The 26,517-nt window shown below is 41.4% G+C and overlaps 1 protein-coding gene across 3 annotated transcripts in view; it reads right to left on the reverse strand.

Annotated features, from left to right (window-relative positions):
- Positions 1-26,517, reverse strand: part of ADGRB3 (adhesion G protein-coupled receptor B3) — an 884,190-nt gene that overhangs the window by 450,280 nt on the left and 407,393 nt on the right. For all 3 annotated transcript variants that reach the window (XM_044924546.2, XM_006078271.4, XM_006078270.4), the window contains exon 11: positions 16,233-16,427. In XM_044924546.2, the coding sequence (XP_044780481.2) occupies positions 16,233-16,427 (195 nt within the window). The remainder of the gene's footprint in view (positions 1-16,232; positions 16,428-26,517) is intronic.

Below are 26,517 nucleotides of genomic sequence, written 5' to 3' on the forward strand. Positions count from 1 at the left end.
CTGCTGTACAACAGAGTGAATCACCCACACGTATACATATATACCGCCTTCCTTGTATTCCCTTCCAATTTAAGTTACAACAGAGCATTGACTAGAGCTCCCTGTGCTATACAGTCTGTTCTCACTAGTTTATTTTATCCATAATATCAATATTATATATATGTCAATCCCAATCTCCCAATTCTTCCCACCTCCCACTTGGTATCCATAAGTTTGTTTTCTACAGCTATGTCTCTATTTCTCCTTTGCAAATCTATACCATTTTTCTACATTCCACATATATGCATTAACAAAAAAAACATTTACACACTACTATTTATAAGCTGGGCTTCTCTTGTGGCTCAGAGGGTAAAGAATCTGCCTCCAATGTAGGAGACCCAGGTTCGATCCCTGGATAACCAACAAGGACCTACTGTATAGCAGAGGGAACTCTAGTCAATATCCTGTAATAACCTACAAGGGAAAAGAATCTGAAAAAAATAAATATATATGTGTATATATATATATATATATATATATATATATATATATATACACATATGTATAACTGAATCACTTTGCTGTAACCTGAAACTAACACAACATTGTAAATCAACTATACAAATTCTTTGAAAATGTCATTTTAAGTCTCAAGGCCATCATGAGCACAGACACCCACTTTTGGGCTCCAAAATCACTGCAGATGATGACTGCAGCCATGAAATTAAAAGATGCTTAAGAAAAGTTATGACCAACCTAGACAGCATATTAAAAAGCAGAGACATTACTTTGCCAACGAAGGTCTGTCTAGTCAAAGCTATGATTTTTCCAGTAGTCATGTATGGATGTGAGATTTGGACTATAAAGAAAGCTGAGTGCTGAAGCATTGATGCTTTTGGACTGTGGTGTTGGAGAAGACTCCTGAGAGTCCCTTCAACTGCAAGGAGACCCAACCAGTCCATCCTAAAGGAAATCAGTCTTGAACATTCATTGGAAGGACTGATGTTGAAGCTGAAGTGTATGTGTGGGTGTTTGGTATAAATGTATATATGTGTATCTGTGTGTGTGTGAATGTGTATGTGTGGGTGTTTGTGTATATGTGTGCCTCTATGTATGAGTGTGGCTACCTGATGCTAAGAACTGGCTCATCTGAAAAGATCCTGATGCTGGGAAAGATTGAAGGCAGGAGAAGAAGGGGACGACAGAGGATGAGATGGTTGGATGCCATCACCGACTCAATGGACATGAGTTTGAGTAAACTCCGGGAGTTGGTGATGGACAGGGAGGCCTGGTGTGCTGCAGTCCATGGGGTCACAAAGAGTCAGACATGACTGAGCGACTGAACTGAACTGAGGTGCTGTATAACTTTTAGACAGTGATTTAACCCTCACATCAGCACTATACATGGGTACCAGCATTCCACATGATGGAAGAGAATATGGTGGCATGCAGAGATCCAGTCACCTGGCGAATACAGAAGAGGATGTGTGGCCTTGATTCTTTCCCAGGAAGGAGCCATCTCTCTCACACACAGCTTGCTCTTTGTCCAATACTGTAGGCCTCACCACCACGCTACATCATTGCCCATCCCTGGTGGAGTGACAGCTGCCTTGTTTAGCAGCAGAAGGGCATCAGGAGAGAGAGAAAAATCCACTGCAGGTAGAAAGCCGGGGCTTTGGGGAGTAAGAAGGCTGGAGAGAGGAATGTCCCTGGGAGAGTTTACAGCCCGAGGGAGAGGCTATGAGGGTGTAAGGGGACAATGGATGTGGGATGGGCGTGCGGAAAGACGCAGGGGACACTTGTGAAGCAGAAATGCATGTGCTTTTTCCAGAATACTTCCTGCATACCTGTTATGTACTTGTCCCAATTCTGAGTGCTGGGAAAACAACAGTGAGCAAGACACTCACAGGTCCTGCCCTCACGGACCTTACATGGTACTGTGTAAGGAAAGTAAATTTAGGAGTAAGTAATCATCTAAAACATGACTTAAGGCGATGATACAAAAATAAAGTAGTGTATGGGGCCCCGGAGCCACTGGGCCGGGGAGGGGTATGTGTGTGCATGCTTATGTACATGTGTGTATGTGTGTGTGGATGGTGAGGGCATGTGCTGTGCTAAGTCGCTTCAATGTTTCTGACTCTTTTGTGAGTCCATGGACTGTAACCCCTCAGACTCCTGTGTCCCTGGAAGTCTCCAGGCAAGAATGCTGGAGTGGGTTGCCATTTCCTCCTCCAGGGGATCTTCCCGACTCAGGGACTGAACCCGTGTCTCTTTTGTCTTCTGCACTGGCAGCCGGGTTCTTTACCTCTAGCACCACCTGGTGTGTATGTGTGAGTGTTTGGTATAAATGTATATATGTGTATCTGTGTGTGTGTGAATGTGTATGTGTGGGTGTTTGTGTATATGTGTGTCTCTGTGTATGAGTGTGTGTATGAGTGTTTATGTGTGGATGTTTGTGTATAAGAGTGTGTATGTGTGGGTGTTTATGTATATGTGTGTCTGTGTGTGTGTGTATGTGTGGGTATTTGTGTATATGTGTGTCTGCGTGTGTATGAGTATGTGTACATGAGTGTGTATGAGTATGTGTGGGTGTTTGTGTATATGTGTGTCTGTGTGTGTATGAGTATGTGTACATGAGTGTGTATGAATATGTGTGGGTGTTTGTGTATATGTGTGTCTGTGTGTGTGTTTATGTGTGGGTGTTTGTGTATATGTGTGTATATGTGTGTGTGTATGAGTGTGTATGTGTGGATGTTTATGTATATGTTGTCTGTGTGTGTACATGAGTGTGTATGTGTGGGTGTTTGTGTATATGTGTGTCTGTGTGTGTGCATTAGTGTGTGTATGAGTGTGTGTATGAGTGTTTATGTGTGGGTTTTTGTGTATATGTGTGTCTGTGTATGAGTGTGTATGTGTGGGTGTTTGTGTATATGCGTGTCTGTGTGTGTATGAGTGTGTATGTGTGGGTGTTTGTGTATATGTGTGTCTGTGTGTGTATATGAGTGTGTATGTGTGGGTGTTTGTATATATGTGTGTCTGTGTGTATGAGTGTTTATGTGTGTGTGTATGTGTATCTGTGTGTGTGTATGAGTGTGTATGAGTGTGTGTATGAGTGTGTATGTGTGGGTGTTTGTGTATATGTGTGTCTGTGAATGTGGATGCGTGGGTGTTTGTGTATATGTGTGTCTGTGTGTGTATATGAGTGTGCATGTGAGGCTGTTTGTGTATATGTGTGTCTGTGTGGGTGTGTGTGTATGTGTGTGTGTGAGTGTGCATGTGAGGCTGTTTATGTATACATGTGTCTGTGTGTATGAGTGTGTATGTGTACACATGGTTGGATGTGTGTGTACAGTGTCTGTATGTGTGTGCATGTGAAAGGCTGCATTAGGTTGAAGAGCCAGTAGGAAAGACCTTTCTGAGGAGATGAGGTGTGAGCTGAAAACAGGGTGAGGAAGGGGCCATCAACCAGGGGCAGGCTCAGGACGGTGCTGGGAAACGACAGGCAGGCAGGCAACCTAAGGTGTTCAAGAGACAGAAAGGAAGCAGACGCAGCCGCACGACCTTCAGTAGGAGCTGAGGGGTGGAGGAAGAAGACTGTTAATACAGGATGCAAGAGAGGCAGGGGTTAGTTCAGAGGGGCCCAGATCCCACCAGAGTCTTGTCACACAAGTTTCAGGAAAACACAAAATCTAACAGTGGCAAACAGCGGACAGGAAAGTAAGAAGGAAAACGAGGGGTCCTGGAAGGAGCCTGTGTCGTCCGCGGAGGCCGGGGGCGGTGGCTTCATTAGGGGGATGAAGCGATGTGGCGATGCTGGTGATGCCCCTTTAATCAGGGGAGGAGGCGATATGGCGATGCCCCCTTAATCAGGGGATGAGGCAATGTGGCGATGCCCCCTTAATCAGGGGACGAGGCAATGTGGCAATGCTGGTGATGCCCCCCTTAATCAGGGTACAAGGCAATGGGGCGATGCTGGTGATACCCTCTTAATCAGGGGGACAGGTGCCCAGGAGGCAGACGGCAGTAATGCCAGGCCCAGGCTCAGGCCCCTCAAGGATGGGCAGCCCCACGCGCACACGGCAGACCCTACGGGGCGTGCCTGGGCCGGCTGGCAGCTCCACTGCAGCGGAGCTCAGGCTCTGGGGTGGAGCTGAGAGCACGTGTCCAGCCTCTGCCATCCCATAAGCCTGAAGCTCAGAATCTGTGTGTCCTGAGCCCTAGTGGAAATCTGGAGCCTTTCGCAGAAAAATAAAATTACCAGGAATAGAGCCAAATGGGATAAAATCAGGGTGCAAACACTGGAGAAGACAGGAAGAGGACCAGGTGAGGGAGGTGACAGAGGAGGCAGGGAAGGAGAGAAGACTCTTCTCTGGGGAAACCGATCCAGATGAGACAGGCCAAGCCTGCAGCAAGGCAAGCATCCAGAGAGACTTTAGGCTGCCATCTTGGTCACCTGGGAGGGTGCATGGCACACACCTCTCTTGGCTAAACAGGAACTCCCCCAGTCCTGCAAGATTCCCTGTGGTGGGCTCAAACTGGTCTGCCTCCTGATCCTTACCCTGAAGCTTTCAACCCTCCAAACGTCAGAAGGCAACTGTATTTGAAGACAGGGCCTTTGAACAGGTGATTAAGTGAAAATAAGGTTGGGTCCTGACCCAGCCTGACAGGCATGCTTGTGAGAAGAGGCACTGAGAACACACAGCAACATCAGGGGCGATGCACGCAGGGACGAGAGCCCTGGGAGGCTACAGGGAAAAGGCAGCCAATACACGCTGAGGAGAGAGGCCTTGGGGAAGCACACCTGCCCACACCCTAACCCTGGCCTTCCAGCCTGCAGAACTGCGATGCAACACACTTCTGTTGTTGCAGACCCGCGATGCAACACCCAGTTCATGGTATTTATTACGGTAGCCCCGTGACCTGACACATTCCCTGATAATTTCTTAAGAGGAAAATTTGATAATAAATGAAATCACAAGAAAAGACTATCTGTACACTGTGCTTGTGCAAATGCCAATGTTTTCTTGCATCTGAAGGAAATAACGAGGGATTCCAAAAGGGCAAGACTGCTTATCAAATGCCTCATCATTTTTTCTTGAGCTCCACCAAAGCCGTTCATGTATACCACATAACATGTACCAGTTGATAAGTGGCATTCCACAAACACCCAACTTTCCTGAGTTCCTCTCAGCTTGCAGCCTTCTCCCAAATTCTGTGCACAGTAGGTTTTACTCGTGTTGATGGGTGAAGCAAGATGCGTTCCTTAATATCTCCCTCACTGAAGGCAGGTATTCAGCATTGAATTTCTTCTTTCCTTCTTTATAACAGGCGAACACCCTCAACACTATCTAGAGATAGCTTTGAGTTGCATAACTTCTCTCTACCCTGGAGAAAGAATAGGGAACCTTCTCAGGCTTCAAGCATTGAAAACAGCATCTATTGTGACTCAGACTGATTGTCAGCTGGACTCAAACTGGCTCCCACAGGGCCAGGAATCCTGGCTACTGATTCAAGCGATCCTCTCATCCACTTGCTGGTTAACTATGAAATGGTCTTGTGGTATCAGCCTTTCAGACTAATTCTTCTTTTCAGGCTCCCATGCTTCTTGACACATTCCCTGCCTTTCTCCTGTGTTAAGAGTAGGGAAAGAAAAGAAAAAAATCCAGTAATGCATTCCTGCTTAGGTAGTGCTGTGAGGAACACCTGACCTTCCTTTGTTCCCAGGAGAGACAGCAAAATATACGTCTGCAGCAGCAGCAGACATGTGTGGTCCAGAGATGCTTCAGGTGTTCGCTCTGTCAGAATCTCACCTTCCCCAATCATAAGGGTCGGCAGGTTTCTTGACCTTTTACTGTGTGCCATGTGCAAAATTAAAAGACGCTAACTCTTTGGGAGAAAAGTTATGACCAATCTAGATAGCATATTAAAAAGCAGAGACGTTACTTTGCCAACAAGGTCCGTCCAGTCAAGGCTATGGTTTTTCCAATAGTCATGTATGGATGTGAGAGTTGGACTATAAAGAAAGTTGAGTGCTGAAGCATTGATGCTTTTCAACTGTGGTGTTGGAGAAGACTCTTGAGAGTCCCTTGGATTGCAAGGAGATCCAACCAGTCCATCCTAAAGGAAATCAGTCCTGAATATTCATTGGAAGGACTGATGTTGAAGCTGAAACTCCAATACTTTGGCTACCTGATGTGAAGAACTGACTCATATGAAAAGACCCTGATGCTGGGAAAGACTGAAGGCAGGAGAAGAAGGGGACAACAGAGGATGAGATGGTTGGATGCTATCACCAACTGGATGGACACGAGTTTGAGTAAAGTCCGGGAGTTGGTGATGGACAGGGAGGCCTGGTGTGCTGCAGTCCATGGGGTCACAAAGAGTCAGACATGACTGAGCGACTGAACTGAACTGAACTGAACTGAGGTGCTATATAACTTTTAGACAGAGATTTAACCCTCACATCAGCACTATACATGGGTACCAGCATTCCATATGATGGAAGAAAATATGATGGTATGCAGAGATCCAGTCACCTGTCCAGCATCAGACAGGTGACAAGTAGAAGAGCCATGACCAGAAGCTCAGGACTCTGCCCACAGAGCAAGCACTCTGAGTCATCATCCTCTACCACTTCCCTACGTCCCCAGGAAATTATTAATTTATACTATTATTATTATTAATTATAGGAAATAATTAACTATAGGAAATATTGTAGTTATTAATTAATTATAGGAAATTATTAATCCTCCTGGTTGCCTTCTCTGAAAGAGTACTTACTAGATCGTATTTGGTCAAGAAAATTAGGCTAATCATTACATGAGGGCCTTGGATGATCACAGTCATAGATGCATCCCCATCTGTCAATCCACTCTTTTGCACACAGAAAACAAAAGGGAAATGAAAACAGAACAGAAATGATACTTAAGGATCCTCGCCTAATTCTTGATGGGTACATGAGAAAGATCCAACGTACCTTCTTTCTCATCAAGTGTTTTAAAGAGAAGATGCTTACCTTATCCAAAATCATCAACTCTATTGAGAATTTAATTTCTTTCTTTTTTGTTGTGTTGGATCTTCCTTGCCGCACTAGGGCTTTTTCTAGGTGCAGTGAGTAGGGGCTACTCTTTATTGCAGTGTGTGGACTTCAGCTTCTCATTGTGGTGGCTTCCCCTGTTGTGAAGCACAGAATTCTTCTCTTGTTCTCTGGTGCTTGGGCTCAGGAGTTGCAGCTCTCAGGCTCTAGAGCATGGGTTACTTGCTCTGCAGTATGTGGTGTCTTCTGGACCAGGGATGAACCCGTGTCCCCTGCACTGACAGGCAGCGTCTTTACCACTGAGTCACCAGGGAAGCCCTTGATGTGATTTATTGACCTCCTAATTCTGAGAATTTTCCTAAGAAGATGGTTTGCATTTAAGAAACAAATTGGAAGTGGAAGTTTTCGGCCTCCTATTTAATCTAAGTTATTGGAAAAATGAATTTTCAAGCCTCAGGAGTATGTCGGGCAAACAAGTGATTTTCAAACATTGAGAGGGGAACCTGTTTGAGGGTCCTGATCAACTTTTCATAACATGATAGACAAGAACAGAAAATGCAAGAGTGCATTACCTACAGAATAGGTAAATGTTTTGTAAAAGTCTATTTTTCAGTTATATATCGATGTTAACTGTGTGTCTTACAGTCGGTCACAGTCAAAAACATTTGGAAAACACTGAGTTAGGCCAATAGAAGTTTCATCAGGGAACTAAAAGATGCTTGAAAAGAGACAAGTCCTCATATTCATCAAGTTTGAGGGCCATTGTACATGAGGAGTCTCTGTGGATACTCCATGTGTGTATTTTTTCCAATTTTTCTTTCTTTACTTCCAATGATAAGCCATCTCAGAGGCCTGCCTTTCATTCCATTAAGCGGATCTTGCCTCCTTGTCTGATCCACTATTGCTGAAACATGCTTGCCTTCTTTTCTCTGAACCTCTAAATCAGTGATGTGGCCAAGTCTTCCTCGACTCACGGATCTCCCTTCTCTACCTCAGCCAGATCCCCTTTCAGAAACAGCACTCAGGTTTAGTACTTTGTTTATAGAGAATCACATCCAAACTCTTCTCTAGCCTTGGTTCTCCTGCCTTCATGACTGACATTTTCCAGTATGAATCTCCTTTTTTACAAAACTTGGTCTTTTGAATGTGTCACATGCATACCATTACTATGTCTTTTCTTTTTTCTTTTTTTTTAATAAACTTTTTGGCCACACCCTGTGGCTAGTGGGATCTTGGTGCCCATATGAGGGATTCAACCCATGTCATCTGCATTCGAAGCATTGAGTCTTAACCACTGGACTGCCAGGGGAGTCCCAATTTTTACACCTTTTATTGGAGTTTGATGATTATTTCTGCCCTAGCTTTCTTCTCCAAATTCTATCTCAAGGCCTAAGGTTCTTTTTTTATTGCTGCAGTTCAGACTCTATGTTTTGAGAGTTCCTGGAAGGGAGACACTGTAATCTCTCTTCCTCATTACTGGCCTAGCCTCATTCCTAAATTATCTTTTCCTTTAGAAATATTGTAAGCAGGCTGAGAGCAAGGGGTTAAGAGTTACAACACCAGTACTAATGGCATTACAGAGAACCTGCTGTCTGCCACATGAATCACAAATGGGTTGTTACATGTATAATCTGCATTTTTTTCTAAGCCTCTCAACAACCCTGAAAAACAGATATCACTGGGCTTCGTTATTCATGGATTTCATATTTGCAAGTTCAATTACTCACTAAAATTAATTTCTAACTCACAAATCAAAGTTCATAGCTTCAGGAACATGCATAGCGTGGTGAGTTTGAGTCACCCCATGCACATGTACCCAGCTCAGGTCACACGACCATGCTCTGAGTCTTGGTCTCAAGCCCACATACTGTAAACAAGTGTGTTTCATGGTCGATTTAATGCCCAGGTTTTTTTCCCCCATATATTTTGTGCTTTTTGATGGTAATTTCACTGTTGAAAATGGCTCCCAGCATAGTGTTGGAGGATTATCTAGCATTCCTAAATTCAAGAAAGCTCTGGTATGCCTTAGAGAGAAAATATATGTATTAGGTAAGCTTTGTTCAGGCATGATATGCAACAATAATAATGTTTTATATAAACAAATATATAATAATGAATATATGATAATAACATACATATTGTTATATATACATAAATAAGTCAAACAAGGTCATGTATTAAGTGGTTGATGAAATTATACTACCATATTCTTGTAGGAATCCATCCTGTATTTTCCCGGCTAGTAAATGATTCAGTATTCTTTCACTTATAGAATATAACTGCCATGACTAATGGAATAGACTCTACTACTATTTATTCTTTAGATATGAAGAAATAAGGTACATAAAGATTAAGCAATGTGTCTGAAAACATCAACATAGTTATTGGACAAATTTCAATTTGCATGTCTGATTCAACTTTGTAAGTTCCACAGTTCCAGGTGTGGGTGGTATAAACTCAACTTCCACTGATTATGCAACTCGGTATGAATTATCCCAGGGGTGAAAAAACAAGTAAACGGATAGATCTTCTCTTTTTTTCTTTCTTTCTCTTAATTGGAAGCTTAGGGTACTTTTCTTTTTTGTAAAGCAAATTCCTCAAATATTACTATATTATTCACATTCACTAATTACTTGAACAAATATTTGCATGTCTACCATGCTCCTAGTGCCAGCTTAAGCCCCAGGGACCTAATTGTCTTCTCAACAAGTTTAAAATTTACTGCTGAAAAAGAGGCCTGGAAACAAATAATTTCACTGTTATGTGAAACACCTGCTCTAATAGGAGTATTTTTGTTGTTTTTTCAGCACTAAGTTGTATCTTAGTACCAACAAAAAGATTCTTTGTGACCCAGTGGACTGTAGCCTGCCAGGATTCTCTGTCCATTGGGTATTTACAAGGTTTCAAAAGGCAAGACAATTAGGAAAACACTGAATTCTGCCTGAGATCTGAAGAGAAGATTTTTGGACTAGAAATGCTTTTTGATCTGCATCTTGAAGGAATCTGCATCAGATTATAAACAGGAAGACCAAACTAAAGCAGAGAACCAATAAGAGCGGAAATACGGACATAAGGCCAAACCCCAGGGTTTGGAAAGAATATGCCTGAAGGGAAAAGGCTTCTGGAATAATTTTCTACCAACCAGATACCCAAAATAAAACTACTACTATGCTCTATACTTCCAAGAAATAAAGGCACACTTTATTTTTCCCCTAATTTTAACAGACTGTGGCTATTCTATCTCACTTTCATCAATGTATCAATGGAGATAGAAGATTGATCAATGTATTACTCTTTTACTGAATCTAGCATTAACTAGGCATTTTACATGGAGAAGGCAACGGCACCCCACTCCAGTACTCTTGCCTGGAAAATGCCATGGATGGAGGAGCCTGGAAGGCTGCAGTCCATGGGGTCGCTGAGGGTCGAGGGTCGGACATGACTGAGCGACTTCGCTTTCACTTTTCACTTTCATGCATTGGAGAAGGAAACGGCAACCCACTCCAGTGTTCTTGCCCGGAGAATCCCAGGGATGGGGGAGCCTGGTGGGCTGCCGTCTATGGGGTCGCAGAGTCGGACACGACTGAAGCAACTTAGCAGCAGCAGCAGCAGGCATTTTACATAAAAAGCCCTGCAAAGAACTACACTTAAGTGGTGCTGGGAAATCTGGTCAACCACTTGTAAAAGAATGAAATTAGAACACTTTCTAACACCATACACAAAAATAAACTCAAAGTGGATTAAAGATCTCAATGTAAGACCAGAAACTATAAAACTCCTAGAGGAGAACATAGGCAAAACACTCTCTGACATACATCACAGCAGGATCCTCTATGACCCACCTCCCAGAATATTGGAAATAAAAGCAAAAATAAACAAATGGGACCTAATTAACCTTAAAAGCTTCTGCACATCAAAGGAAACTATTAGCAAGGTGAAAAGACAGCCTTCAGAATGGGAGAAGATAATAGCAAGTGAAGCAACTGACAAACAACTAATCTCGAGAATATACAAGCAACTCCTACAGCTCAACTCCAGAAAAATAAATGACCCAATCAAAAAATGGGCCAAAGAACTAAATAGACATTTCTCCAAAGAAGACATCCAGATGGCTAACAAACACATGAAAAGATGCTCAACATCACTCATTATCAGAGAAATGCAAATCAAAACCACTATGAGGTACCATTTCACGCCAGTCAGAATGGCTGCGATCCAAAAGTCTACAAGTAATAAATGCTGGAGAGGGTGTGGAGAAAAGGGAACCCTCTTCCACTGTTGGTGGGAATGCAAACTAGTATAGCCACTATGGAGAACAGTGTGGAGATTCCTTAAAAAACTGGAAATAGACCTGCCTTATGATCCAGCAATCCCACTGCTGGGCATACACACTGAGGAAACCAGAAGGGAAAGAGGTACGTGTACCCCAATGTTCATCGCAGCACTGTTTATAATAGCCAGGACATGGAAGCAACCTAGATGTCCATCAGCAGATGAATGGATAAGAAAGCTGTGGTACATATACACAATGGAGTATTACTCAGCCATTAAAAAGAATACATTTGAATCAGTTCTAATGAGGTGGATGAAACTGGAGCCTATTATACAGAGTGAAGTAAGCCAGAAAGAAAAACACCAATACAGTATACTAACGCATATATATGGAATTTAGAAAGATGGTAACAATAACCCTGTGTACGAGACAGCAAAAGAGACACTGATGTATAGAACAGTCTTATGGACTCTGTGGGAGAGGGAGAGGGTGGGAAGATTTGGGAGAATGGCATTGAAACATGTAAAATATCATGTATGAAACGAGTTGCCAGTCCAGGTTCGATGCACGATACTGGATGGTTGGGGCTGGTGCACTGGGAGGACCCAGAGGGATGTTATGGGGAGGGAGGAGGGAGGAGGGTTCAGGATGGGGAACACATGTATACCTGTGGTGGATTCATTTTGATATTTGGCAAAACTAATACAATTATGTAAAGTTTAAAAATAAAATAAACTTAAAAAAAAAAAAAAGAATGTATTCTCTCTAAAGAGTTTTACTTAACATCTCTTTAGTCTTTGCTCTTTCCCCAGTTTAAAAAAAAGGATAAAAATTCAGTGGTGTCTATATAATTATTAATTTTGCTGTGAATTCAACAAATATTTGTTACACACCTTGTATAGTCAAGAATCTGCTAAATCCTATTCGGATGAGGGGGACTTGGAGCTAGGCTAGGATCCAAAGATTGATCAGGACTATTTTTTCTTTTGCAAAGATTCACAGGCTGCTAATAACTCTGGATGTAAAGAGATACAGGAGGAAACGTGTTTCTGGCATGCAGAGGCTGAGTACTGAGAGATTAATTTAGAAGATGGAGAGAGACTAAGCCAGTCTGAAAGCAAACAGGAAGCTAAGACCTGGAGCCAAGAAACACAGCATATCCAGGAGGCAGGAAGTGGTTGATTTAGCTCTAGGTCAGGTCCATCTAGTCAAGGCTATGGTTTTTCCAGTGGTCATGTATGGATGTGAGAGTTGGACTATGAAGAAAGCTGAGCACCGAAGAATTGATGCTTTTGAACTGTGGTGTTGGAGAAGACTCTTGAGAGTCCCTTGGACTGCAAGGAGATCCAACCAGTCCATTCTGAAGGAGATCAGCCCTGGATGTTCTTTGGAAGGAATGATGCTAAAGCTGAAACTCCAGTTCTTTGGCCACCTCATGTGAAGAGTTGACTCATTGGAAAAGACTCTGATGCTGGGAGGGATGGGGGCAGGAGGAAAAGGGGATGACAGAGGATGAGATGGCTGGATGGCATCACCAACTCAATGGACGTGAGTTTGAGTGAACTCTGGGAGTAAGAGATGGACGCGGAGGCCTGGCGTGCTGCAATTTATAGGGTTGTAAAGAGTCAGACATGACTGAGCGACTGAACTGAACTGAACTGAACTGTGAAGGGAGAGAGTGGTCCATGCTCATGGCTGGAGAGATAGGTTATCCAGGTACTATGGATACACTAGAAGGCAAGACACAGGCTTTGGGTTGTCTTTCAGGCAACCTTGGAGCCCAGGTTAAGGGTTCTGACTTAATCATGACATAATCATGGCCATCCTAGGATAGCCAATGGGGCTTCCCTGGTGGATCAGCAGTAAAAGAATCTGCCTGCCAATGCAGGAGATTCAGGTTCAATCTGTGGGTTGAGAAGATCCCTGGAGAAGGAAACGGCAACCCACTCCAGTATTCTTGCCTGGGAAATTCTATGGACAGAGGGGCCTAGCCGGCTACATTCCACAGGGTGGCAAAGAGTCGGACCTGACCTAGCAACTAAACAACCAGGACAGCGGACATGATGAGTAGGGATGTAGGGAGAGATCTGAGGGAGTATAGAAGGAAAAAGGCCATGCAACTAATGCGGGCTGGGGTCACTGAAAGAAGGCAAAGTTAGGGTACAGCAGTGGGAAAACAGGAAAGACAGATGGAAGAGGCACAGTATCGGCTGCCCATAAGGAAAGGAAGAGAAGGGAAAAGTCCAGATGATATTACAGGAGCAGCCTAAGGACCAGTAATTCTACCAAGGTGAAAATGCAAGAGAACATGGCACTTATGATGAATTTAGTTTATGTCATATGAAGTCTGATGAGCCAAGCCAATCACAAGTGCCCAGAGCCCCGGGGAGTAAAGGCATAAAAGTGCTGGGTAAGGCTGTTATCAAGCAAAGACAACAAATACATCCAAAAGGTTTGTGCAAAATGGTTTGTGGAAGGTAGAATAAAAGAGGTGCAAAGTCCCCTGGGATTTTAGAGATGAGACAGGTCATATTCAGATGAAGTCTGGGGCTTGCAGGACTGGCCTTCAGAAAGACTTGTAGCAACTTCACCTGGAGTGGGACAGGCAGAGATGAAGAAGGACTTCCAGAAGAAGAAGGCTTCCAGGTGCCTGGAAAGACACCAGTCAAGACAGCAGAGTAGAAAAATGCAGCTCCTTTATGTGAGAAATGACCAGGACAGCACCGGCTGAGATTTTGTGTTCATGCCGAGGAGTAACTACTGAGTAGGACAGAAAATCAGCAAGGTGTTTCTGACCAAGATAAAACAACACAATCACATTGCTCTATTTAAGTCAAACCAGCTGATGTCCATGAAAAAGCCTCTGGTTACACTAATCGTTCAGAGTCCATGCCCTACAATGAGAAGTTCATTCACAACATGACCCCAACACAACCTGGGAATTGTAATTTAAGTATGATTAAAACTTTAAAGTCTTACATTCTTGATGGTACAGAGAGGCCCAAGAGCTCAATGATGGCAGCTTTCTGCCTGATGTTTCCTTTGTAAACACAAGAATCTGACGTGTTTTGAAATTACAACTTGTACTTTATGTCAAGGAGTTCACATGTAATTTTTACAATGTAAATGCTAATGGATAGACGTATTTCAGAACTAAGGAGAAAAGTTGTACTTGGCTTACTTTATTACATTATTAAAACTGGAAAACTTTCATTCTTTGTAAAGCAGCAAAGTGTTAGCTGATTAGTCATGTCTGACTCTATGCAACCCCATGAACTGTAGCCTGCCAGGCTCCTCTGTCCATGGAATTCTCCAGGCAACAATAGTAGAATGGGTAGCCACTGCTTTCTCCAGATCTTTCTGACCCAGGGATCAAACTGCATCTCATTGGAAAAGACCCTGATGCTGGGAAAGATTGAGGGCAGGAGAAGAAGGGGGCAACAGAGGATGAGATGGTTAGATGGCATCACTGACTCAATGGACATGAGTTTGAGCAAACTCTGGGAGACAGTTAAGGACAGGGAAGTGTGGTGTGCTCCAGTCCATGACTTAGCCACCGAATAACAACAAAGTAATAAAAGTTTTGGGAGTTCCCTGTTAGTCCAGTGTGTTAGGAACAAGTACTTTCACTGCAGGGGCCTGGGTTTAATCTTTGGTCATGGAACTAAGTTCCTGAAAGCACTGCAGTGCAGCCAAAAAAAAAAGAATCGAAATGCTCAAATGACAGTATCTTCTACTCTTCCTCCCTGTAATGCGTTTTTACAGTTAGAAATGTATTCCTGGACACAGGTAATATAATATTATATATACCACAGCCCCTCTAATTCTTATCGCAGCTACTATGAACAGAATATTTATATAATTTAAGTACTATATGAATCTCTATACAAATTAGGGCACAGGTATTATTTATGAATAATTCCATGATACCAAAAAGCATTCTATTCCTCTTTCCCTTCAATCTCTGGTCAAAACAAAGCAAAACAACAAGCAAACAAACAAAAACACTGAAAAAGCCCACCCTCTGCATTCTCTAAGTGAAATGCAAATAAAACTCCCAAAGGAAGAGTGGGCTGAAAGAAAATTACCTGATGTGGGAGTTTTGCCAAACTTTTATGTTAATGAACTTCATGCAGAGATACAGAAGAACATTATGCTGGAAACACAAAAACTAACTCAAAAACCAACTCAGTATTCTTGGCAGGAGTACATCTAGCCTACAGCACAAGAAAACTTGAGCTGAAATCCAAACTAGTGTTGCATCAAATATGCTTTGTTTGCCATTCAACAAGCTTGGTCTTAATGGCAAAGACAATTCTAAAATTGAATGAGTACTTAAACTGTACTATGGGAAAAAAATGATGCCATTCTAGAAGTTTGCCATAACAAGACAAACAGGCTGTTGAGGAGTTACTGAACTTATTTTCCTATCCAGGACAATTCTCTACTCGCCCAGCATTTTCAGGCGATAATTCCACAAAATTAAGTATGGCCTTCCCCCTTCTAATAACAAAACTCCGAACAAAACTTAAACCATGTCTTCTTTGCATGCTATAGTCAATGTGCTTTCATTATGCTTAATGTACTTTTAATAGTCTCCTATGGCAAGATGGTGTTATTAAGTGTGGGAATAAAAGATCCATGCTACAACCTTGAATTTGCTATAGTGTCTTTTAGCCCATGGCTCAAATCACTTCACACACATTCTTACTCACTCTCTCCTTGAGGTGCATTATGTTTGTTGGGGACACTGAAGGGTATAATGACTAAGGAATTGGGGTCACTTCCACAGCTCATACTGAACACAGCTTGGATTCTTCCCCAACAGGAGGGAGCACACCCCGCTCCAGACCAGGAATCCTCCAAGGTGGCTGTACCAGCTTCTCAGGCCCATAAGTGATCCCAAGCTCACTTGGTATTCCTTCATGGAATTGCCTCCCTTACCTGGACGCCATCAGAGGCAGGGATGTAACTTGCCCTTTTAAAGGTGTCCGTCACATTCCTGAGGATTTCAACCGACATCAGAAGATCGCCTGCATAGAAGTTTTTCCTCTGAGTTAAATCCAGCAGTGTCTTGGTGACCTGGGACATCCCATCACCCGCCAGCATTCTTTGCCCCTTTGCAAGGTGTTCTTTGATCTGTGATGGTCAACAGAACAGAATAAACATCAGAATCTTCATTACTGTTTCCCCACATAGCTTCATCAGACAAATGTGTTTAAAACTAAAGAGCTGACTTTCCAATAGCACTGCAAACCTTGGGAAGGTTTCAAAACTAAGTTGCATGTTTCCCACCCTAGCAAGGATAAACTGCCAGAATCTGTGTCCACATTTTGGCAGGCTTGATGGACTTGCCTTTTCTAGTTTTCAGAAAACATAATTTAGCGTTTCGCAGGAAGCATGTATTAATTTAGGGTCTTAACTGAAATAAAAATAAAAAATAGCTTTGCACATGGTAAACATGGGAGGTTGTTCAGTGAGGTGTGAGCAGAGACGGGAGACTATAAACACATCAAAATATCCTTTTGTATTTGAGAAGCTGGGTTTAATGACTTTTGCCTTACTTCTTAAAGTAGACACATCTTTATGTAGCAGCAAAAAAAGTTTTCACAATAACATTTAGCTTAAGACAGACGTTTAGTTAAACTTTAGAGGTCTACTATGATGAACATGACTGAACACTAGATTAAGTTAGCTTTATTTTAAAAAGGAATAAACAACAACAAAATAAAAATCTCTCAGCTAGGTTTTCAGCAGCAGAATGAATCATTGAGATGCAAGACTTAAATTAGCTTGATGACCAGAGAAATACACTGTCGGTTTTCATATTTGCTTGTCATCCAATCCAAGGGAAGAAAAGCATCTTATCACATGGAAGAATGTTACAGTAAAAGTATAGCAAGGATATATTTACTTATTTAATAGATACACTAGCAAGGATACACTCATAGCAAGGATACACTATATGTTTACTTATTTAACAGAAGGTTAATCTTTATCATCCCATTGCTAAATTTTTGATAATGTTAACTTATCAAAAGATCATGAAATACTTAGGAACTAACACACCAGAGAAAGACTGGCCTAGAAAGGTTCAAGTATAATACTATAACCATCAATTTCCCATTAAGAAAAGTGTTAACAAATCCTTTGAGGTACAGCAATCAATCTGAATTAATCTTGGAGTTAGGAATTTTCTTTAAAATGTATTTTTAAGTGCTTCCTTGACACTTCAGACATTTAAATTTTCCTTAGCCTCTAAAACTCTAAATATATTTTGGGAAAATAAAAATCTTCAGAGACATGCTCTGTTATTTGTGTTACATTAAAAACATAACATGTTAATGGAGTTTATTTTTTCCCATTTTCTTATTCCTCTCCTGGTCTCCCCTCAGTGCCAGCCATCAACACCTGACCCAGAGAATGGATGGTGCAGCAATGATCCAGTGGTTGCTTATCTCTGTGGTCTCAATGCTCGTCGCTATGGAGTGATACTTAATCTAAGATGCAGACACTGTGTTGGCCAATCAGAAAGAACGCTGATCCCCCAGTAGAAGCAGGCTGGGGTACAATGAAGATGTGTGCTACCAGGTTGAACTCCAGGCCTGCCTCTAAACTAGTGATAACTCAGAAATTTTCTATTCAGGTTACGTGTGCCATAATGTCATATTGTTTGCACTGGATATGCCACCCATTCCCCTCTCTCTCTCTCTCAATTTTTTTTTTTTTTTTTTTTTTTACCACTCAGATAGTCCTGGTTCTTCTAAATATCTGAACTGAGTTAATCAGCTCCTGTGTGGTCTTAACTCATACATCCATCAGCTACTCTATCACACTGAATTAAATATAATCATTTGCTTATATGTCTTCTGTCCCAGTACTCTTTCTGAACTTTTAGGGTAGGTTTTCTGCCTTGTTCATAGCCTTAGAATATAGCACAATAAAAGTATGCTAGAGTGAACTCAGCTATGATATTCTGACTATATCTTTATGATGGAATATGATGGAATGGGCTTTAAAGACAGGGTTGCCTAGGTTTTTATTTAAACATTTCAACTTACTATTTATATAATTGAAGTCATCGGAGATTCAGTTTGTCATGTCTCTTCTCAGCCTTGAAAAATATGCCTATACGGTTTCAAGTTTTTTTTTTTTTTTTTTTTTTTTAATTTTATTTTATTTTTAAACTTTACATAACTGTATTAGATTTGCCAAATATCAAAATGAATCCGCCACAGGTTTACATGTGTTCCCCATCCTGAACCCTCCTCCCTCCTCCCTCCCCATTCCATCCCTCTGGGTCGTCCCAGTGCTCCAGCCCCAAGCATATATATTTTTTTAATTAAAATAAACCCACACAAGCCTACATAGTCAGCACAGCTATAGCATACAGAAAAGCTCCTAGTTCATCGTGATCTGCGTGCCTAAGTGATCTAGTTCCTGGAGACTCACACTTTTCCTCTGATTCACTGTGTTCTGGTCACTCTGGTCTTTTTCATCTTCCTCAATTCTAAGTACATGCTTGTCTCAGGGTCTTTGCCCTGCTTTTCCTTTTGTCTGGAATAGTCTTCCCACAGAGATCCACATGTGTTCTTGTCATTTCCTCACAGAAGTCTTACCTGACTTCCTATCTAAAAGGCATCCTTGTCATTCTCAATTATCTTACCCTTTTATTTATTTAGGTATTAATTTAGCTTTTCAAAAAATATCTTAGCTTCTTTGTGCTTAACCTTACCTACCATTGTGTATCTATCTTATATCTCATTTATTTTTCTGCTTCCCACATTAGAACAGAAGCCATGTAAAAGAAGAGATTTTTGTGTATTATGTTTACAGTTATACTCTCAGTACCTAGTGGACTTAATATGTTGGACAAATTAGTAAATGAATTATTGAATGATTCCTCCTAAGCTCATTAAGTTCTTGGGATTAAGTTGTTGTTCAACCGCTAAATTGTGTCTGACTCTTTGTGACCCCATGGACTGTAGCATGCCAGGCTTCTCTGTCTTCTACTATCTCCAGAAGTTTCCTCAAATTCATGCCCATTGAGTCCAGGATGCTATCTAACCATCTCATCCTCTGTTGCCCCTTCTCCTTTTACCTTCATTTTCCCCAGCATCAGGTTTTCTTTTTTTTCCAATGAGTTGGCTCATCAGGTGGCAAAAGTACTGGAGCTTCAGTTTTAGCATCAGTCCTTTCAATGAATATTCAGGGTTGTTTTCCTTTATGATTGACTAGTTTGATCTCCTTACAGTCCCAGGAACTCTTAAGAGTCTCTCCAGCATCATAATTCAAAAGCATCAATTCTTTGGTACTCAGCCTTCTTTATGGTCTAATTCTCATGTCCGTACATGACTATTGGAAAAACCATAGCTTTGACTAGACGGACCTTCTTTGGCAAAGGGATATCTCTGTTTTTAAATATGCTGTCTAGGTTTGTCACAGCTTTCCTTCCAAGCAACAAGTGTCTTGAATTTCTGTGGGATTAAGTTAGGCACACTTGGAAAGTTGTCCTAAGCTGTCTCACAGCTTAGTCCATAGAAAACACTGGTATCAGAGAGCATAAGATAAATAAACTCCTTGACCTGAAGAGACAGTGCAGCTCCTGGACTCAAAAGTATCTGCTTCAGTAGGTACAGTGTGAAATGGTAAAGAAAAATGAAGTTAATAAAGTCTACCCTAAATAATTTTGCAGACCTCAGTTCTCAGTTTGGTGCTCGCAGTACAAATCACAGCTGAGATGCTCAAAGCCAAGGAATACTTAGACAGTTCTCCACTAGGAATGTGGTGCAGCAATGGTTGCCAAGGTAAACATCTGACTATTCAACTCAGCTGCCCATCTATTATTTTGTCAATCCCCTCCTTTGCCCTGGAGAAGGAAATGGCAACCCACCCCAGTATTCTTGCCTGGAAAGCTATATTCATGGAGGAGCCTGGTGGACTATGATCCATGGAGGCACAAAGAGTCAGACATGGCTGAGCGACTGAGTAGGAGCACCTATACTGGTGAGGGTCTGATTCATATGGACATAATGCATCCTTTCTCTCAGACAAAAGCATCACAACATTGACTTGAATCTTGAGGAATGCACCATTCAGACATGTTTTCTGCTTGTAATAAAAATAATACAGAGGGCTTTGGTTGTCTCAACTAATCAGAGCTAGGAAATGCAGACTTTCATGTCTGGGTCAGCACCAAATTTGGCCCAGTCCTTAGAAATTAGTCATTGCCAGCTGACAGCTGCTTAGCAGGCTTATGTAGAATGAGCTGTTCTCAGTCCTGATCTTTGAGACAGATGACCAGACCACAAACCAGCTCTCACAACTGGTACTAATTAGCATCCTTCCTGGCATTGTCTATATATGGAAGGCACTCAGGACAAATACCTTGTAATATTTGTACACAGTAGCATAGGCTACTGGTAGCGTTTTTAAAGGATATAAAGGGTATTTGGGTAAGACACATTCAGAATGTATTTAGGTGAAAAACAATTACAGTTTCTTGACCTTCCTTCCATAACACAAGAGTTCCTACCTTGGGCCTACCCTTTCACCACTTTTTTCCAGAGTGATGAATCCATGTTTATCTCCTGGACTGTTTTTCTCTTTTCTGGATCATGAAGAAATAAAGTTCAAAGTGGGTTTGCTCACATCATCTTTCTCTGTTTCATACTGTTCCTCATTTGCATCTTCTGTTCTCATCTCCATGGTATAACCCTTTGGTTAAACCTTAATGATTTTGAATCCCACCCATTCTTCAGTCTTCATTCTTTTCCAGTCTTTCCTTCTCTCAAAATACACCCTGACTTTGGTACCTTATTTATATACCCATAACTTATCTTGTTTGGAGAAAGGCATGGAAACCTACCCCAGTATTCTTGCCTAGAGAATCCCATGGACAGAGGAATTTGGTGGGCTACAGTCCATAGGGTCGCAAGAGTCAAACACAGCTGAGAAACACACACACTCACCCTTCATCTTGCTATTTCCTTTCAACTAATCTTCGTTTGTCTTCAAAATCAAAATCAGAAGTATGAAATTTGACTTGAATCCCACAATTCTTTAAGCTGAAAATTAAACTCAACAATTACCTGCTAAGCATTCTCTCTGAAAATCTTACCAGCATACTATATTTAAAGAACAGTTGCAATCATCAAACCTGGATTTAAATGTCGTCCAAGGGCTTCCCTGCTGGCTCAGTGGTAAAGAATCTGCCTGCCAATGTGAGAGACATGGGTCAGGTCCCTGATCCGGGAAGATCCCACATGATTCACAGCAACCACTGAGTCTGTGCTCTAGAGTCCAGGAGCCGCAACTACTGAGCCCACCTGCTCCAACGACTGAAGCCCATGTGCCCTGGAATCCCTGCTCCACAGCAAAGAGGAGCCACCACGATGAGAGGCCCTCACTCGACGACTAGAGATCAGCCTCCGCTTGCCTTAACTAGAGAGCAAAGCCTGTACAGCAAGAAAGAGCCAGCAGAGCCCAAAACAAATAACTTAATGAATCATTTGATTTGTCTGCTGAAACAACCAAATATCATTAGTTGCTGCTGCCGCTAAATTGCTTCAGTCGTGTCCGACTCTGTGTGACCCCATGGACTGCAGCCTACCAGGCTCCTCCGTCCATGGGATTTGCCAGGCAAGAGTACTGGAGTAGGGTGCCATTGCCTTCTCATTAGTTGCTGCTGCTGCTAAGTCGCTTCAGTTGTGTCCGACTCTGTGCGACCCCATAGACGGCCTCCTACCAGGCTCCTCTGTCCCTGGGATTCTCCAGGCAAGAACACTGGAGTGGGTTGCCATTTCCTCCTCCAATGCATGAAAGTGAAAAGTGCAAGTGAAGTCGCTCAGTCGTGTCCGACTCTTAGCGACCTCATGGACTGCAGCCCACCAGGCTCCTCCGTCCATGGGATTTTCCAGGCAAGAGTACTGGAGTGGGGTGCCATTGCTTTAGTTGCTAGGGTGGGCTAATGCAAAGAGATTAAAAATGGACACAGCGACTGTTTTCCCTTCTTATCTTCAATTTCTAATTTCTCTAAATACTAGCTATGTTATGTTTCTCATATCCATCCTTCTTACCTGTGGGCAAGATGGAATCTGGTAAAGGCTTCAAGGCCTATCATCACACTCTTAACAATACTCTCCTAACTGGTTTAACTGAGTGAGTCTTTCCCCAAGCTAATTATCCTACTTTTCACATCTCTGAACAAGTTGCTTCTCTTCTGGAGGGGAAAAAAAAAAAAAAGTCCACCAAAAAATCCATCCATTTTCATATTAAATCAAATATGCCCTTTATTATTTAACTTACAAAGCCAAACAAATATAATCCTAACCGACAATTCCAATCTTTTATCTGTCTCATTTTATTCATCCAACCCTAATCTCCTATTATTTCTATCCTGTGAGTTATCATTTCAGTCTTTACATCTTTCAGTTCAGTTCAGTTTAGTTCAGTTGCTCAGTCGTGTCTGATTCTTTGCGACCCCATGAATCGCAGCACTCCAGGCCTCCCTGTCCATCACCAACTCCCGGAGTTCACTCAGACTCATGTCCATAGAGTTGGTGATGCCATCCAGCCATCTCATCCTCTGTCGTCCCCTTCTCCTCCTGGCCCCAATCTCTCCCAGCATCAGAGTCTTTTCCAATGAGTCAGCTCTTCATGAGGCAGCCAAAGTACTGAAGTTTCAGCTTTAGCATCATTCCCTCCAAAGAAATCCCAGGGCTGATCTCCTTCAGAATGGACTGGTTGGATCTCCTTGCAGTCCAAGGGACTCTCAAGAGTCTTCTCCAACACCACAGTTCAAAAGCATCAATTCTTTGGTGCTCAGCCTTCTTTACATTCCAACTCTCACATCCATACATGACCACAGGAAAAACCATAGCCTTGTCTAGACGGACCTTTGTTGGCAAAGTAATATCTCTGCTTTTGAATATGCTATCTAGGTTGGTCATAACTTTCCTTCCAAGGAGTAAGCATCTTTTAATTTCATGGCTGCAGTCACCATCTGCAGTGATTTTGGAGCCCAAAAAATAAAGTCTGACACTGTTTCCACTGTTTCCCCATCTATTTCCCATGAAGTGATGGGACCGGATGGCATGATCTTCGTTTACATCTTTATTGCTTGTTAATAATTCAATCCACTTTAATTTTGAACTCTTCATACGGGTCTTTATTTTTATTATTGTTGATTTTTAAAACCAGCAATACATTTAATCTATTTATTCACTACTGCTTCTCAACCATTGATTCTTTAATTCTCTTCTTTCAGAGCATATTTTCCTTTTTTCTAATCTTTTAGTAAGGTTCTATGAATGGTAACTCATTCAATCTCTGATGTACTTTATATAAAAATTATACTCATTTTCAATTGACCTTTTATGTGAGAATGTTTTTATTTCCCTTTTAGCATTTTTATAATGTGATTCCAAGTCTCTCTTGTTGCAAGTTACACAGTTGATCTTTTGTAGATTACCAGTCTTTTCTTAATGGTAGTTTTTAGTATTTTTCATTTTGTTTTTAGTACAATGCAGATTAAGTTACTATGGACTTGCATATATTTATTGACAATCCTTTCAAATCTTAATATATTATCTGTCTTCGACACTGGAAAATTCTTAAGTACTAATTCATAATGCAATCTCTATGTACTCTACTTCTGGACAACATTTCCATTACATTATATACATTTCTATTAAATGTAGACTAAACTGTCTCATTTTACTCTTATTTTTCTAAGTTCTCTATCACTATTTTCATTTCTGTATCTATTCTGGCTTCTGAGTGATCTTTTTCCAAACTAACTTCTGATCACTAATTCTTTCTTCAACTATATCTAACTGGTTCTTTATTCTGCTCATTAGTTTCAGTGACATTATTTTCCACTGATTTAAGTTCTAGATCATTTTTTTCACAGTGTTGCATTTTTTAACTGTGCCTTCTGTTCTTTTATTGCTCAAATTATTTTCAACAAATACATTATCGTTTCTTTCATATTTTCTAATATTTCTACTTGCATCACTAATTCCCTTGATTCTTGTGTTTGCTAACTCTCCCTCATGATATCTGAAATTATTGTCAACTCATATTCATTGAGTTGTGTTTATCCTTTAGGACCCTCATGCTGTTGGTTTGTGAAAGAGTTGTTAGGGACTAGCTTTGAGTGTGTTTCTCTGAGGGCGAGGGCCTCAGGCAATTCAATGATACTGTATCACTTTTAATCTCCATGTTAATTCCTTCTATTTATAGTTCAGCTAGCCTTTCAGTTTCTGAAAGGTAATTTCTTCCCTCTTCTTCCTAAAATCTTGTATAAACTTAATTTTTTTAGACCCATCATAGACCTATAGAGTTTATTTCATCCATGAAGCCAGAGCAGTCAAGATAGTGCCAGCTTGTTGCAGGGAGCTTGGTTCATCTTGTTCCACGACTTAGCCTTGTGCAGGCCACGACTCATGTGGAAGGTGTTCTTGTCACCTGATCTAACAAAGCTTTAGAAACTCAACTTCCAGTACCCAGGACTCATGTATAATCAGAAATCCTCCCAGGCTGCTGTAGTATTAACTTCCCCCTATGACTCTTGCATTCATTTCTTCTTTTCCTTCACTCCTGATATCTAAATATTTCTGTCTTTCTTTTGAGCTCAGTTATCATGCACCTTTTAAAAATAGTCTTGATGCAGTTTATGCAGAACCTCAACATGATCTGTGAAGTATTATGTTGGTCCACCCCACTGTTCCTCTACTGCTGTGGGTCCCTAATGCCAAACAGAATGAACTACTCATCATTCCCAAAGAAAGCCCAGGGATTCTGCTGTTACTCCCTGAATTATGCGCTTCTATGACTTTAAATGTTTTCTCCAAATCCTTTTGTTAAATTGTTATCTTTCTTTTCTCCTTCCTGAATTCTTTTCAGATAACTGCAATCATGATATGATCTGTACTTTCAAACCTCATAGAAGTAATCTTGCTCTATCTTACAATATTATAGTGTTTGTGTTCTTATCTCATCCATTCTATTAGACTGTAAACTCCAAAGGGCCTGTAGTTTCTTTTTCAATTTGTTTACCCTGTAATTTCCAGCACATTGTCTGAGGCACAAAGGTATCTTCTCAAAGTGCTTGTTAAATGAAACCAAAACCATAGAAGAATTTTCTTTTTTCCTTCTGTAACTGTGATCTTCAAAAGTAGACAATGTAAAAACATAGCTGCCCACGATTATTCAAAACAAAGAAGTATGTGATAATTAGGGAACATTTACATTTCCTGACAGAACTGCCTTTTAAGAGCTATCCAATTAATATAAGTAGGCAAATTTTAAATTTCTACAGTTGTTAAATTTCTACAGTTGGAAACCTTTTGAAAAATAATAGCAACAATTACCACAAAATATAATAGCATTTATTAAGTGCCTATTTTATGGCAAACATGGGACTAATCATTTTACCTGATTTATCTCATTTGAGTTTTAAAACAATTGGAGGTGTTGTAATTACCCACATTTAACAGAGACATGCTGTGGTGAGATGCCTTCCTGAGGAACACATAGCTAGTAAACTGTCCCAAAATTTGAGCTCAGGCAGTTGGATTCCAGAGTCCATACACTTAACTATTACACATTTAACTCAGGTTTTATACAACACTTTTGTTAGAAACTATCAAAATGCTTTAATATTTAGAAGTTATCCACAAACATGCTTGTTTTGACACTATATCTTTTTCATATGAAAAAAGAATATAAAAATAAAGAGGCTTGGCAAGCAACTTTCCAGGCTGCTGAGATGCTGTCAATTATTAAGTAGTGGTTGTTAATTTGAAATGCAGTGTGGAGGTGTTCCTGAAGTCATTTACCAATCTCTATAAACGATTTTTAGATATTGGAGTGGCAGCTGTGTGGTGCTGGAGCAGCACCTGTGTGGCACTGAAGTGACTTTGAGGAGAAACCCCACATCCAACGGCAAAGGAGAAGCCCCAGCAATATGGAAGGAGGGGCGAAATCATGTTTAGAATCAAACCCCATACCTGCCAGAGACGCTCAGAGGGCTCAAACATAGTTTGTGTGCACCAGGACCCAGAGATCCCACAGAGACTGAGACAGACTATGTCTGAGTGTCTTTTGAGGAGGTACAGGTCAGCAGTGGCCTGCTGCAGGGGCAGGGGATCTGGGTGCAGCAGATGTGGGTATGGCATAAGCCATCTGATGGAGGAGGTTGCCATTAACCCTGCCATAGAGCCAC

This window comes from Bubalus bubalis, chromosome 10 (assembly GCF_019923935.1).
Source record: "Bubalus bubalis isolate 160015118507 breed Murrah chromosome 10, NDDB_SH_1, whole genome shotgun sequence".
Classification (NCBI taxonomy): domain Eukaryota; kingdom Metazoa; phylum Chordata; class Mammalia; order Artiodactyla; family Bovidae; genus Bubalus; species Bubalus bubalis.